Genomic DNA, 13510 nt, shown 5'->3' with positions numbered 1-13510 from the left:
GTTGGCTCTGGGGCAGTGGTGGAATTTCGGTTGGGCGCGTTACGAGTCTCGGGCTCGGACGGAGATAAAGAGGGGTAGAGCGAAGGGCCTTGCTGCAACAGCCATTTGAGGTGCGCTGCTAGATTATTTTTAGTCATAAGGCCGTATTCTTGTTTTCATGTTTCTGTCAACGAGGTGCAACATAACAATGATCCTGCGTGGTGGTAGTTGGCGCTGTGCTGCCAAGCAACAGGTCGATTGTTGCTCCATCGCAGCGGTCGATCCGATTGTTGCGGGACGCGTCCCTGCGCGTCGTCACGTGGGCGGTGGCCGCGCTGCCACCGCCAGCTATGCTTCCTGTACGGAGTAAATAACTACTCTGTATCGTGTTGCTCTACACACCATATGGAGTGTAAAGGTCAAGATGGAGTGCCGTATTCTGACCTTAGCTAAAAAGCCAGCTTACGGGTGCGATCCGGTCAGTTTTAGTAGTCTATGAAGAAAGGTACCAAACCAGAATATTTTCGAGAAAGAGAGCTATGATATCATCACCCCCAGGTATTTACCACACACCAGCAACAACCTGTTCACGATATCACCTGCGTCGTCCAGCACCGCCAGCATTGTCTCCCCTGTCAGCGATGCTGACGACCTCACCGATACCGGCTTCTTCCTGTTCATCTTCCAGAGCCATGATCTCCTCTCTGCAATCCCACCACCTCTCTTCAGCGATATTGAACGCGTCTTTCCGCAGCTCCTTGATATTCTTCTCCGTAGCGGTTCCCTTCTCTTTTAGGGTCTCCAGCAAGATCCTCTGCCAGTCCTCAGAGGTGCGGCTGAAGAACTCGCGCAGACTCTCGAAGGCACGGGGAAGAGGTCTGCTGTCCTGAACAGACGGCTCTCCTTGTTCCTCCACCTCCAGCTGCTCCATCTCCTGGGTCACTAATGGAACAGTCACTTCAGTCGGCGCGGGAGAAGCGGTGTCCAGGGACATGGCGTCCTCCTCGTCTTCCTCGTCTTCAAGGTCATCCTCATCATCCTCATCCATCTCGTCGTCGCTGTCCGCCTCGTTGAGCAGGTGCCAGTTCTCAGGTTCGTTGTAGAAGATCTCTTTGACTCCGTCGAGCTTGACCAAGTCGATGGAGTACATGTCGTTGAACGTGAATTCCCGGTCTCCCTTTTCAAAGGTTCCGCCGAAAATAAACAGAGTATCATCCTGGACAGCCAACTGCGCGTTGAAACGCTGGTGGGGCATCTCAAAGCGGACGATAGAAGGCTTCTCCGGCTGATCATTGTCTTCTTCCGCCTTGGGCGTGCTCAGCTTCATCTCATCATCGTCATCTTGGCTCTGAATGCCTCCCTTAGCCTCGAGGGCCTTCAAGTTCTGCAGAAGCTCTTCCTCGTCGGCCTTGCTTCGATCCCGAGACTTCATTTGATTGGCGAGCTGTTTCTTGCCCGGCGCTCTAGGACGACGCAGAGCCAGCGGGAAAAAGCGGTTCCGGTCAGTGTTCCACGCAAGCATGGTGTTGAAGAACTCGCTGTCGATTCCCTCCTCGCTCAGCTCCACGTCGTGCACACCACCGAACATGATTCCTCGTCCCTTGTGGTATGCCATCGTGGCACCGGCACGGGGCGGGTTGGGAGAGTTGGCCGGCTTCTTCCGGCGCTCCCAGCGGACGGTAGGCGCCGCATGGTCAGGAGCGTCAGCAGCAGGAGGCGTGATCCGCAGGAACCAGGTATCCTGGTGCACCATGGGCTTCATGGCCACACGATGATGACCATGTTTGACAGGCTTTCCCTGGGATCCTGTACTGGCCTTCACGCGGGAATATCCACCGTACAGGACAGCGCCCGTTTCGTGCGGAAGAATGGTGAAAGAAGACCGAGGATCAGGCTTCTGGGATGCTGTGGTCAGCGTAGGGTTGAACCAGGTGTATCTCGAGCAGTCGTAGATCCACAAGTCCTGGAGGTACTTGGTCTGCTGCGAGGTATCCTGGAATCCACCAAAGAGGATAATGTAGTTCTGCGTGGTGATCAGCATGCTATCATCCCCACCGAACAGTAGTCAACAGTCTCAAACTCACCTTGAAGTATGTCATTCTATGACCACTTCTAGCCGGGGGTCCCTTGCCCTTCGTTTCCAGACGAGCCCACTCCCTCGTCGACGGATCGAGATGCCAGAAATCGTTATAATGATAGAACGTTCCCTGCTTCGGCGACGAGAACTCTCCTGCAGACAGTAAAAAATCAGATCCCAATCCCATCAAGACTCCCACCACCACCACCATCACCACCACAACAATCACAACTTACCACCAAACATATACACGCCCCCGGTATTCCCCCCACGACACCAAGCATGCCCACTCCTCGGCAGCGGACTATTCGGACTGGTGACCTCCCTCCACTCCGCGCGATCGATATTATACACGAAGAGATTATTGAAGAAGGTCGCCAGGTTACCATCGAAGAACTCGCCGCCATACACCAGCAGCTCGTTGCGGTTCGACGGCGACGCCAGCACCGTCGCCGACGACCGCGGCGTCGGCGGTCCGCCCACCACCTCCGTCACCTTGAGGAACTTCGCCTGCTCCTCCGCGTACTGCGCTAGCATGGCGTCCAGGTCCGCATCCTCCACGTCGCTGTCCGCGTCCTTGCTGCCCTTCCCCTTGCCGCGCTTCTCTTTCTGCGCCGCTTTTTTCGTCTGCTTCGCCGCCACCCGCTCCTTGTGCTCGGCGGATTTCTTGTTCTTTTTGCCCATTTTCACTCTTGATTTTGTCTCTATTTTTTTAGTGGGGGGTGAGGAGAGGGGGAGGGGGGGGGTAGTTCAATTATTTGTGTTTGGTTGGTTTGGTTTGGGGGGAAGTTTTATGCAGTTGCAGTTGATATCAATGGGGTATGGTTTCTAGTACTGGTGAGTGAAGCCTGGACTGCGTGGGGCCGGAAGAAAAAATAATTTCCGGGATGCCCCTCTACGGAGCAGAGTACCTTAGGTTACTTTACCTGTAAGTAAAACGGTTACCGAGGCGGAGGTTTCCATTCGCTTATCTTGTCGGATGCCATGCAAATGAGCCTGGGCAAGGCTTTGAGGACTGTGGGGAAATTTTCAGACATATGGGGATCGTCCAAGAATGTAATATTATAATGTTGTTCACTCTGTGGATGGACAGCATCAGTGTATGGGATAAAATACTCCGTGCGGTCATTCAAAATCGTGTATAATGGGCCAGAAACATCTGATTCATCGACATGGTGAATTTAGCTCCATATTTTACAAAATAAAAAGTTGATTGAGCCTATTCTATCCTAATAGCATCGCATGTATGGTTGGATACTTCAAAAGGTGTGATCCTTGGCGATGGAAACTCATGCCTCAGGCTGATACATGTGGCTGTTCCGAGCTAATCCCAATCAGGTAACCACCTGGTCATGACGGCATTAGCGGAGTTAAGTCTTTTTGCCATCGTATCTAATGCCGGGGAAGACGAATTCCAAAAACCGAGGGGGCAGTCGTGGAGTGTTCGTGTTCAGTCTTTGTGACATATAAATAGCAAGATTCTGGCCCCGATCAGTGTAGCTTTTGTGATGATATCAAACACAGCATCTGGTCCGATCTGAGCCATTGACCACTTTATACTTCTCTGTCCGCAGTAATTGATTGACCAACGTACTATTTCGCCATGCCTACCCTCGCTGGAAAGGAGATCACCCACAATGGTCTGGGGCTCATGCGTAAGCTCTCCCCTGTCTCATCTTCTCTTTCTTGACGCACGTTGAAGACCCGTCCATCTGATTCAACCCACTACAGGTATCACTGGGATGGAAGGAACACCAGACGAGCAAGCATTCAAGGTCCTCAAGACGGCGTTGACTGCTGGCGTCAATGTATGGAACGGGGCAGACTTCTATGGCCCGCCTGACAACAACTCTCTGCATCTCATGAATCGCTATTTCACGGCCTACCCCGAAGATGCGGACAAGGTTGTTCTCTCCATCAAGTCCGGCTTGAAGGACATGAGGACGTTCTCGATGGACTGCTCAGCCGCAGGTCTTCGTGGTTTCGTGGACAACGCTCTCAAGGTACTGGATGGCAAGAAGAATATCGATATCTTCGGCTGTGCGAGAGTCGACCCGAATGTGCCGATCGAGGAAAGTGTGAAGGCACTAGCAGAGCTGAAGGACGAAGGAAAGATTGGAGGCATCCAGCTGACCGAGGTGAATGCTGACTCGATCCGTCGTGCTGCCAGCGTCGCCAAGGTCGATATGGTCGAGGCCGAGGTCAGTCTTTGGGCGACAGAGGTCTTCAGTAACGGTGTTGCCGAGGCATGCGCGGAGCATGACATTGCAATCATCGCGCATACCCCGCTGGGGGCTGGCATGTTGACGGGTGCCATAAAGAGTGTCGATGATCTGCCGCCAAACGACCACCATCGCCACTTCCCTCGCTTCCATCCCGACAACCTGGCGAAGAACCGGGAGCTGGTGGAGCAGATTGAGAAGCTGGCATCTGAGAAGGGATGCACTCCAGCTCAGCTAGCTTTGTCGTGGATCAAAGCACAGAGCAAGAAGCCCGGGATGCCGCTCGTGGTGCCTGTTGCGGGTGCACGATCAGAATCTAGGGTGCTTGAAAACGCCAAAGAAGTTGAGCTGACGGAGGAGGATCTGAAGAAGATCGGTTCCATCCTGGACGAATTTCTCGTTGCAGGGGAGAGATTCCCAGTGGCGGCCATGAAGTTGAACCAATACTAGGGTGGCCAAGCCAACGAAGCTGGGACTATCTTTATGACTCAAGGATCAGATCGAATAATCCTCTCTTCCAATCTTTAGCCACACTTTCCAAACATTACCAGGTACTTTTTGAGATCCATCTAGCAAGCAATCGATTGTTCTTTGTCGCGCAGGAGGCTGTCTCCCTTTCAAATATTGTAATCCTTTCTCAATAAACAGTCGTATTTCACCCGATGGGCACCCTATTTCTTTCGCCACGTAAAGTTGAAACAGTAGCGTGGATGACTGTATGCTTGAGATATCGTCAAGAGATTTGTCTTGGGCACCGTCGCATGGGATAGAGAGGTATATGTCTGAGCAAAGGGAAATGGCTCGTCGGTTGGATTCGTAGAGCTTTTCAATGACAGATCCATCGTCGATTGTATTCCCCAATAGCCGGACGCACTGTTCACGTACGACCTTGGCCAGCAAAATGCGAACCACACGGATATTATTCCAGCATCGTCGCGCAACACAATCAGGATAGATATCTGATCGGCCTTCTAAAGCGTATAGCGGTTCAGGGTTCTGTCTTCTCGAGATAAAGGAAGGGAGATGCGTCGATAGTTGCTCAAAAGCACTGTCGAGTACTTCCGCACGATGAATCGCTTCCTCCGCAGCAAAAGACGCTCTTGTAAAGCTCTCTAACTCCGCGTACTGGAGCATAGCTTCCCAGAACTTCCATTTGATTGACGACGTATCCACGCCACTGTCAATAGCCTTCCGCCTCAAGGCTAGAAAGCGGGATGGAATATCAATTTCGTTGGCGAGGCAATCAAGAGTCACAAGTTCCGTAAGATGCAGAAGCATGGCGTTACCGCCTTTGCTTGTGAATTGGCCCCTGCCCCTCAGGGACATAAGTTCAAAGGCGCCTCGCAGATGACCATTCCGGAGATTGAACCCTTCGTGTTCAGAAACTGCCAGTCGTTCAAAAACGCTCATCAGCAATATAGAAAACAGTGTTCTATCTAACACTACCTCTTTGGGCGATTCAATCGCCTTCTGAGTCAGAGATAAGGCCGATCCATAAGCCACCTGGGCATGGTAGAGCGTCGAGCGACACCCCTGCAGGGACGAGAAGGTGGCCATAAACATGGCATTGACGACGGTTTCTAGGAGAGGAAAATCATGCTGCGAGGACGGATGAAAGACTTGCATGTAGGAGAAGAGACCCCCTGCTGGTGTGTCCTGGACGTATTGGGAGATGTAGAGGTGCTTTGCACGTTGGAAAACAGTTGGGAGAAGGCCTGTTGATAGAGGATTCGGGGAATATTGACCCTGCAGAAAGCGTTTCTTCGCTACTTTCTCAGTCGTTGCGGCAGTCTCGTTGAGAATCACCAGATCTTGGGGGTTGGGGTAGCCAGGACAGGACAGTCCTGCGCGGGAACATTGAGAGCAACCGTCCTTCTTCTTGTCGCACTAATGAGTAGTGAGTGCGGATCATCCGGGAAGGTTCGCGGCAAAGGGGGCTTTGATACTTTGATATCCCGCCGTCGACATTCTCGGCATGATTTGGATGGCTTTCCACGGTACACCATGATGAGAATTACCAGTGAGTCCTATGCCCGCATCATCTGTGAACATGGTGAAAGTATACGAAGGGAAAAGCCGAGTCAATGGGATGTGAAGGAAGGCATTAGTCATCACTGCGCTTAGTTACTTGCCCAAGGCATCCATTCTTAGCGTAGTGAATAGGCATCATTTTTTGTCAGGTGTCCTCTTTTTTATAATTTTTACTCTTCTTATTACTAGAAAGCCCTGAACATGCTGGATGCATCAAAAATGGTAAGCAACCCAACTGTTCGGGACAAGGTTGTTCTGCAGTATAGTATATTCCCACACTGGCATGGCGGCAACCTCAAAATCGTTAGTAGTATTTGTGTATTTTTGAACGAGTTATCAGAAGTATCACGTATTTACTATTCGGGTAGTATTACATCAGAATATACATTACTAAAGGCTCTAGGGCCAACCCAGCGACATTCTACGATCTACCCCCAGAAACACTGTCCAAGACTGCTGTCACGACCGCAAAATCCCTCTTCTCCTCGACTCTCCAGTTCGAGATCGCAATCCGACAGGCCGGTCTTCCTTGCCAGGCGCTGCCTGACAGGAACATCTTCGAAGTCGCGTTGATCCGCTTTGGAAGGTTGGCATTCAACTCCTCGTCTTTCGCGCTAAAAAGCACGCTGATGTACGTCTGGTCCAGCAAGGCCTCCTTGCTACCCAGTTCGGGCAGCACATTGTACTTGGGATGATCGAAAAGCCATCCGGTGAGCATTCTAGCGAGCCGAATCTGCCTCTGCAGCATTTCCCGATATCCAGACCGGCCATACGCCACAAGGGAGGCGTAGGCGGGCAACGCCCTGAACCGTCTCGAGTTTTCCATCCCGATGTTCAGTGGCGACGGGATCGCAGGGCCATCGGATTGACCCCCCGTCAAGTAAGCCGCGTTCGCGTTCTGGAAGACATTTTCGGCTTCGCCGGCATGGCGACAGAAGAAAAAGCCGCAGTCATACGGCACGTTCAAGAGCTTGTGTCCATCGCCCGCGATGGAATCCGCCAGCTCCATTCCCTCGCATCCCTTGGAGATGGTCGCAAACTCGGGACCTTCCAGAACGCGACCAAATATTCCGAATGCGCCGTCGACATGGATCCAGGCCCCGTACTTGTCGCAAAGCTTGCGCAGACTTTCCATCTCCGACAGTGTGGACGTGGCGAAGTGTCCCGTGTTGACCTCTCCACAGGAAACCGCAACGATGCTCGCCTTGTCGGATCGTGCCAGTTCTGCTTCAAGCTTCTCCAAATCAAAGTGGAGGTAGTGGTCATCCCGGCAAACACTCTTGACATTGGCACGACCGATCCCAAGTATGCCGGCCGCCTTCGTCAACGACGAATGGGGCATTGTCGTGAGCACTTGTACTCCGGAGAGACCCGTCGCCTGGATGAGTTCGAACAGGCCATACTCACCAACGCTTTCAACGGCGATTCCCTTTTTCTTCGCCGCAGCCCGTAGGGCAAACTCCCGCCCGCAGGCCAACCCATGAATATTACCGGCAGTCCCTCCGGTGGTGAAGGTACCGTTGTGCCATTGGCGCCGGTCCAGCCGGAGAAGGTCCGCGAGGAGACCCAGAGCATTGTGCTCGACGTCTGTCGAGATGGAATGCTCTGTCAGATGGACTTGGACGTTTTGGTCGTAGGCAGAGACAAGGTTGTCTGCGAATTGCGCGGCTGGAGTAATGCCGCCAGTGACAAACCCGTAGTAGTTGGGGCTAAGACTGCTGCGATTGAAGGCTGGAACGAGGTCGTTCAGGATATGTTGCGTGGTATTGTCGAATCCCGCACCCTCTTCCGTCAGGGACTCCGGCAGAGATGCTCGAGCCCGGGACAAGTCAGTGGCACTGGGCAATACACCATCGGGTTTCCACGTTTGTGTCATCTCCCATAGTTTCTGGTGTAGCTGGCCCTGCTCTTGGGCGGTCCTCTCGACATTTTGAAGCTTCATGGTGCGGTTGATTGGATTTTACTTGAAGACTGTCAGTTTGGGGCAAGAATTCCAGCACAGCCGAAGGAACGGATGACCAACCTAAGTGATATTGTAACGTTTTATTATGTTAGAGGTCTACTACAGGTTACAGAGATTGAATGGGCAGAATATGTAGTCAAGCCTGCCAAGAATCATGAGCATGACTCAAGTGGGCGGCAGGACCTGTTGGATGCAGGAAGGACGATATGCAGCGAGGATCTCCGAAGACCATGACTGTATGACAGGGTAAATTTGGTAATTCTAGGCATCCATGTCTAGCCGGCCGGTTTGGGCCCCGAAGCGGAGAGCGAGCCGGGGGCTTGGAGCGGGAAGCTTATCTCGGCTCGGCTGCCCATTATTAGCTCTGAACACACTCCGTACCGTAATGAGAATACTGTCTCTGTCTCACTAACCCCGGGCTAAATCCACTCCCCATCTGAACCATACCACTCGGGGTGTCTCTGGCCACTTTCGTCCTCGCGACCCCTCAATCGCCCCGCGAGTTATTCTTGCGATCTCACAAACCCAAATTGACCGATTGACCGTCAGTGGGAGTCCCCGAAGTCGCAACCATGGCTGCCAAATTGATCGACAGGCGCTTCCATAACATCCCAGGTGCGTGCGTCAGGCACAACAACGTGGCCCTGGGCCTGCTGACAGGTGGGGTTGCCTTGTAGGGAGGCTTCGTGTGGCGGAGCTTTTCTTTGACGTCCCCGTCAATTACAGCGCCCCCGATGCTGGCAACCTGAGACTGTTCGCCCGTAGTGTCCGTCGTCTGGTGACCCCTGTCGAACCCAGCGATGACAGCAAGGACGATAAGCAGCTCCCCTGGCTGGTGTACCTGCAGGGCGGTCCCGGCATGGGGTGTCGTCCCCCGCAGGAATACGGCTGGGTTGGCACGGCCCTTGACAAGGGCTACCAGGTGTGTACTCTCCCAGAATTGAAATAGAATGGACGTCACTGACTGATTCAACAGGTCTTGTTCCTGGACCAACGTGGTACGGGCATGAGCTCGACCATCACGGCGGGCACGCTGGCTCGCCAAGGCAATGCCATTAAGCAGGCAGAGTACCTGAAGAACTTCCGCGCAGACAACATTGTGCGCGATTGCGAGGCCATCCGTCGCTGTCTCATGACGGATTACCCCGAGGAAAAGCGGAAATGGAGCATTATCGGCCAAAGCTTCGGAGGGTTCTGCGCCGTGACCTACCTTTCCTTGTTGTGCGTCTGGCTTCTAATCTGAAAAACCCCCTCCCCATACGTCTCGTGAAATACCGATTTTCTAATCCCCTGAACAGCCCAGAAGGTCTAGCCGAGGCTTTCATGTGCGGTGGACTTCCTCCCCTCGTGAATGACCCCGATCCGGTGTACGCACGCACATACGGTGAGTCCCTGCCACAATTCTATCTGAGCAGTCCGTCGAACGCACCAACGCTAAGCCTGAACAGAAAAGGTCATCGAGCGGAACAAGGCCTACTACGCCAAGTTCCCCGAGGACGTGGAACGAGTCAAGGAGATCACCCAATACCTCAAGGACAATAAGGTTGCCCTACCGACTGGAACGTTGACCCCGGAGCGGTTCCAGCAACTGGGTATTCTGTTTGGCATGCACGGTGAGTAGCCCTGGAAGTACCTGTCTGCAACGCAATATGAATACTAAGGTATCCAGGTGGCCTCGACGGCATCCATGGTAATATTCTCCCAGATTGAAACTTATATCTTCAGCCCTAACCACATCATGTAGATCTCGTGCTCCGTGCCTGGAACGACTTGGACGTCTTCGGCTTCCTCACGCATCCCACCCTCACCGCTATCGACAGCTACGGCGGCATGGATAACAATGTCATCTACGCCATCCTGCACGAGGCTATCTACTGCCAGGGGTGAGTCCCTCCATTTACTAACCCCCTCTCTCACACTCTCCCCTCTATAACCCAAACCCAAAACTAACCCTTTGCATCAGAAAACCCTCAAACTGGTCCGCAGACAGATACCGTGCATCCAACCCCAACTTCCAGATCAACTCCACGCAACCCGAGATCATCTTCACAGGTGAAATGGTAAGCACGCCCCCCCCCCCCCCCCCCCCCCAACACACAACCCAACAGAACGCAAATTAACAGTCCCCCCACCACAGATCTACAAAGACATGTTCACCTCCTACACGGAACTCTCGCAAATCCGCGAAGCCGCCGAAATCCTCGCCAGCACATCCGACTGGACCCCGCTGTACGACGAAGCGCAACTCGCCAGGAACGAGGTGCCGGTGTACGCCGCGACCTTTATCGACGACATGTACGTGCACTTCGACCACGCGCAGAACACGGCCGCCAAGATCAAGGGCTGCAAGCAGTTTATTACGAATGTTATGTACCATAATGCGATTCGGGCGAAGCCGGATGAGCTTATTGGGCAGTTGTTTGCGTTGAGGGATGATACGATTGATTAATTGATTAGGTTTAGGTGGGTTTAGGTGGGTTTGAAGGGATGTTGGGGGGGGGGGGGGTTGTATAGGGACTGGTACCGATGTTATGTTGGATATTGGTTTTGAGGTGGAAGGGTTATATGGATATAGCATGAAGATTGCTTTCGAAAAGGCGGGTTGGGTAGGGTAGATCTGCTCTTCATGTCATGCGATGCTATGCTTCGATGGTAGTGTAGTGGTGGGATATAGATCGGATATCGGATATTGAATAAATCGAATGCCACTCGGGCAGGGCAGGACGGGCCACCGTGTCTATCTATATTCCAAAGGCATGCCGTTGTATGATGTGATACCTCTCTCATCCATATATGGATAGTTCATATATAAATGAGAAAAAAAAGTTCGCTCAAAAAACCTATCCGACGACAAATTAGCACATCGACCAAATGCAGACAGATAGCGACAGAACTCACCGCGCCACCAATAATGAACAATCTCTCCTCCTCTTTGTGCACCCACTCGATTATCTTACTTGCGCTCTGGGCAAGCGCGTTGCGGTTCGCATTCGCGCCCGCCACACAGTAGAACTCGAATATGGGCGTCACCCACGCGAAGGAGCTGGATGATTGAGAGACGCAGTGGTGGATTTTGACATGAGTGTGCTTGGCGTGGATACTCGCGTGGAGATTGTTGTACGTGGACATGAGTCTGAGGGGTTGATGTTAGTGCATTAATGAAAGGTATGGGGAAGACTGAATCACGAACCTTCGGCGTCGGGAGACTGTTGAAAAGTCTGGGTCCCATGAAGACATCGTGAACTGTACGTTGGCACGCGACTTGTACAGGAAATGGTGCAAGACGGTCCCCGGGACGATGTCCGTAGTCTTTGGCCGGCCTTTGTCAACGGCGTCTTTGATGATCTTGAGGCTGCCGTTTTTTTCCAATTGCTGCGAGTGGTGGTTGTATGTTAGTCTGGGGGGGTGTTTTGTGGGTAGCAGTTACTAACCTCGACAAATGCGTCTCGCATCCCTTGAAGTTCGAAAAAGCTCTCTTTGTTCGCGCTTATCATAACAATCGCCACGGACTCTTCTTTGGTAGTTGAGTCGTCCGCAGCACTGCCCGCATCCTCCCGCAAGTCGAGGAAGCTGACATACATGTAGAGATACCCGCTACTGTTGAATCCGGGCAGACATACCGGGATCCAGCTTTCGCCACCGCCGGCCTTAACCGCTTCTGCTTCGAAGACCATGTTGAATAAGAGTTGCAGGTCACCGGGGTGCAATGAATGCTTTTTGGGTCGCACAACGTTGACGAGCCGACCACCCGCGACTACCAAGCCGTAAAGCAGGCTGCTAACTCTAGTCTTCATAAGAGTATTGTTGATCGTTTGTCGATGGGACTTGCGGATCTTGAGACACTCCAAGGCTGAAAGTAGAGTGGGCGGCGAACCCCTCGTAAAGCTGTCGGCCAACGTGGATAGGAGGGTCTCGGACCCTTGGAGTGGCCGCTTCAGATCGGTAGAAGGACGTACGGAGAAGAGATGGGTCAGCGACGGAAGGGTCAAAGTAGACAGGATTTGCATATATAGGGCCTCCAGCTGGAGCTTGAGCTGAGTATCGCTTTCCAGGAATCGACTGATTGCCACGAGGTATAACGGCCCCTTGCTCACGATTACGAACTTGGTGTCGCCGGCGGAGAAGCTGCGGAGCTGGTCTTTGGAGTCCTCGTAGAACGATATGATGGTTTGAATGACGCCCACGTACGTCGATATCAGTCCCCCATCGCCATGCCGTGTCCAGATGGGCTTCCCAGCAGCCGAGAGGATAAGATAATGTTTCCGTTTCGCCTTCCATTTCTCTAGAACCATCTCTGCACAGAGCGACAGATTAGTATTTGATTGAGTCTTTGATGTCGCAGACGGCACATACCCTCCTGGTCTCCATCCTCCCCAATTTCCCCGACTGGCTCAAATTCGCTTGCGAAATCGTCCTCCACGTCATCCGCCTGGAACTCCGGGAATTGCAAGAGACCAGTCGAACTATGCTGACGAATAAGACCGGACTCTGTTGATAAGAAGTCCCCGAAGACATTCTCCACGTCGCCGACATCCCCGTGAGGCACAGAGCTCCTGATGCTTGCCGTGTCGCCGGCCTCACTCCCCCTTGCGCTAGTCAAGTGGCTGAGGCTCGCCCTCGCCTTCAGCGTCCCGGGCAGGCTGCGCACCGTGTAGCTCTCCTTCCCCGCATCCTGTGATGCAATATCGGTGAGGGACACGGCTGTCGTAGCTCGAGACTGGAGCGCTGGCTGGCTGGGGTTTGGTGTTCGGGGAGGCGCGCCCCCGTCATCCAGCAGAGTCAAGGTGGTTGGGCGCGGGGGCAAGGGCGGCGGTCGTTCCTCGGGGGTTGTACTGCGGTCGCGACCTTGAGAGTCGGTGGAGGGTATCTCAGACGATGATGGGTGGAGGTCGATCTCCGCAGGAGGGGTGTGAGGGGTGTCATCTGCGGGAGCGTCTGGCGACGGACCAGAAGGGGTCGACTCCATAGTTTTCGCTCAACAGGATCATTTAGAGACAAAGGGAGTCGGGAGCGAGAGGAACGCTGGGCGGTGCGAGTCAACCGAACTGCTCGATACCGCACATGGTGGTGTTGCAAAGCGCAAAGCACGGCAGTTGGAGAGAAGCAGCAGCAGTAGTGAGTGGGTGGTAAGTGTCAGGCGGAGCTCCCCCCCAAAAAGGCGGGCGATAAACGGAAACACGGCCGCCTGCCGCCTGCCGCCTGGCCTGTTCGTCCGTCCGGCCCCGTGTCGTTAAGCAA

General features: G+C 53.3%; 6 protein-coding genes across 6 annotated transcripts; 2 read left to right on the top strand and 4 right to left on the bottom strand.

The window, feature by feature from the left end:
- Positions 1-516: 516 nt before the first annotated feature.
- BO70DRAFT_365272 (putative Kelch repeats protein) lies at positions 517-2608 on the bottom strand. Its single transcript, XM_025544024.1, has 3 exons — positions 2293-2608; positions 2064-2209; positions 517-2002 (listed from the first exon to the last, which is right to left on the bottom strand). Exons 1-3 carry the CDS (start codon positions 2591-2593, stop codon positions 575-577), a joined length of 1875 nt encoding a protein of 624 aa, XP_025396065.1. The 5' UTR covers positions 2594-2608; the 3' UTR covers positions 517-574.
- Positions 2609-3273: 665 nt separating this feature from the next.
- On the top strand, positions 3274-4868 carry BO70DRAFT_125905 (aldo/keto reductase family protein). Its single transcript, XM_025537987.1, has 2 exons — positions 3274-3711; positions 3788-4868. Exons 1-2 carry the CDS (start codon positions 3660-3662, stop codon positions 4726-4728), a joined length of 993 nt encoding a protein of 330 aa, XP_025396064.1. The 5' UTR covers positions 3274-3659; the 3' UTR covers positions 4729-4868.
- Positions 4774-6284, bottom strand: BO70DRAFT_414826 (Zn(II)2Cys6 transcription factor domain-containing protein; the record flags this gene model as incomplete). Its single annotated transcript, XM_025547358.1, has 2 exons — positions 4774-6165; positions 6225-6284. 2 exons carry the CDS (start codon positions 6282-6284, stop codon positions 4774-4776), a joined length of 1452 nt encoding a protein of 483 aa, XP_025396063.1.
- A 446-nt stretch (positions 6285-6730) lies between these two features.
- Positions 6731-8340, bottom strand: BO70DRAFT_343188 (pyridoxal phosphate-dependent decarboxylase family protein; the record flags this gene model as incomplete). Its single annotated transcript, XM_025541409.1, has 2 exons — positions 8333-8340; positions 6731-8272 (listed from the first exon to the last, which is right to left on the bottom strand). Exon 2 carries the CDS (start codon positions 8249-8251, stop codon positions 6731-6733), a length of 1521 nt encoding a protein of 506 aa, XP_025396062.1. The 5' UTR covers positions 8252-8272; positions 8333-8340.
- A 410-nt stretch (positions 8341-8750) lies between these two features.
- BO70DRAFT_343187 (proline iminopeptidase) lies at positions 8751-10746 on the top strand. The gene is made up of 9 exons (XM_025541408.1): positions 8751-8887; positions 8950-9194; positions 9249-9493; positions 9571-9656; positions 9721-9885; positions 9942-9962; positions 10017-10155; positions 10236-10332; positions 10410-10746. Exons 1-9 carry the CDS (start codon positions 8845-8847, stop codon positions 10719-10721), a joined length of 1353 nt encoding a protein of 450 aa, XP_025396061.1. The 5' UTR covers positions 8751-8844; the 3' UTR covers positions 10722-10746.
- A 328-nt stretch (positions 10747-11074) lies between these two features.
- Positions 11075-13238, bottom strand: BO70DRAFT_298675 (guanine nucleotide exchange factor MON1; the record flags this gene model as incomplete). Its single annotated transcript, XM_025539613.1, has 4 exons — positions 11075-11405; positions 11463-11644; positions 11704-12566; positions 12626-13238. The coding sequence occupies 4 exons, from the start codon at positions 13236-13238 to the stop codon at positions 11075-11077; spliced, it is 1989 nt and encodes a 662-aa protein (XP_025396060.1).
- Positions 13239-13510: the final 272 nt, after the last annotated feature.

Source organism: Aspergillus heteromorphus (genome assembly GCF_003184545.1).
Source record: "Aspergillus heteromorphus CBS 117.55 chromosome Unknown BO70scaffold_29, whole genome shotgun sequence".
NCBI lineage: Eukaryota > Fungi > Ascomycota > Eurotiomycetes > Eurotiales > Aspergillaceae > Aspergillus > Aspergillus heteromorphus.
The sequence above is the reverse complement of the archived record's forward strand: the minus strand, read 5'-3'. Positions and strand labels throughout refer to the sequence as shown.

Bases quoted from the DNA above. Each gene is read 5' to 3' on its own strand.
- BO70DRAFT_365272 (XM_025544024.1), bottom strand. From the start codon at position 2,593: ATGCTAGCGCAGTACGCGGAGGAGCAGGCGAAGTTCCTCAAGGTGACG. The intron at 2,210-2,292 runs GTAAGTTGTGAT...TACTGTCTGCAG, and splicing joins GGGCGTGTATATGTTTGGTG to GAGAGTTCTCGTCGCCGAAG. The intron at 2,003-2,063 runs GTGAGTTTGAGA...ATCACCACGCAG, and splicing joins ATAGAATGACATACTTCAAG to AACTACATTATCCTCTTTGG.
- BO70DRAFT_125905 (XM_025537987.1), top strand. From the start codon at position 3,660: ATGCCTACCCTCGCTGGAAAGGAGATCACCCACAATGGTCTGGGGCTC. The intron at 3,712-3,787 runs GTAAGCTCTCCC...AACCCACTACAG, and splicing joins CAATGGTCTGGGGCTCATGC to GTATCACTGGGATGGAAGGA.
- BO70DRAFT_343187 (XM_025541408.1), top strand. From the start codon at position 8,845: ATGGCTGCCAAATTGATCGACAGGCGCTTCCATAACATCCCAG. The intron at 9,195-9,248 runs GTGTGTACTCTC...CTGATTCAACAG, and splicing joins CCCTTGACAAGGGCTACCAG to GTCTTGTTCCTGGACCAACG. The intron at 9,657-9,720 runs GTGAGTCCCTGC...AAGCCTGAACAG, and splicing joins GGTGTACGCACGCACATACG to AAAAGGTCATCGAGCGGAAC.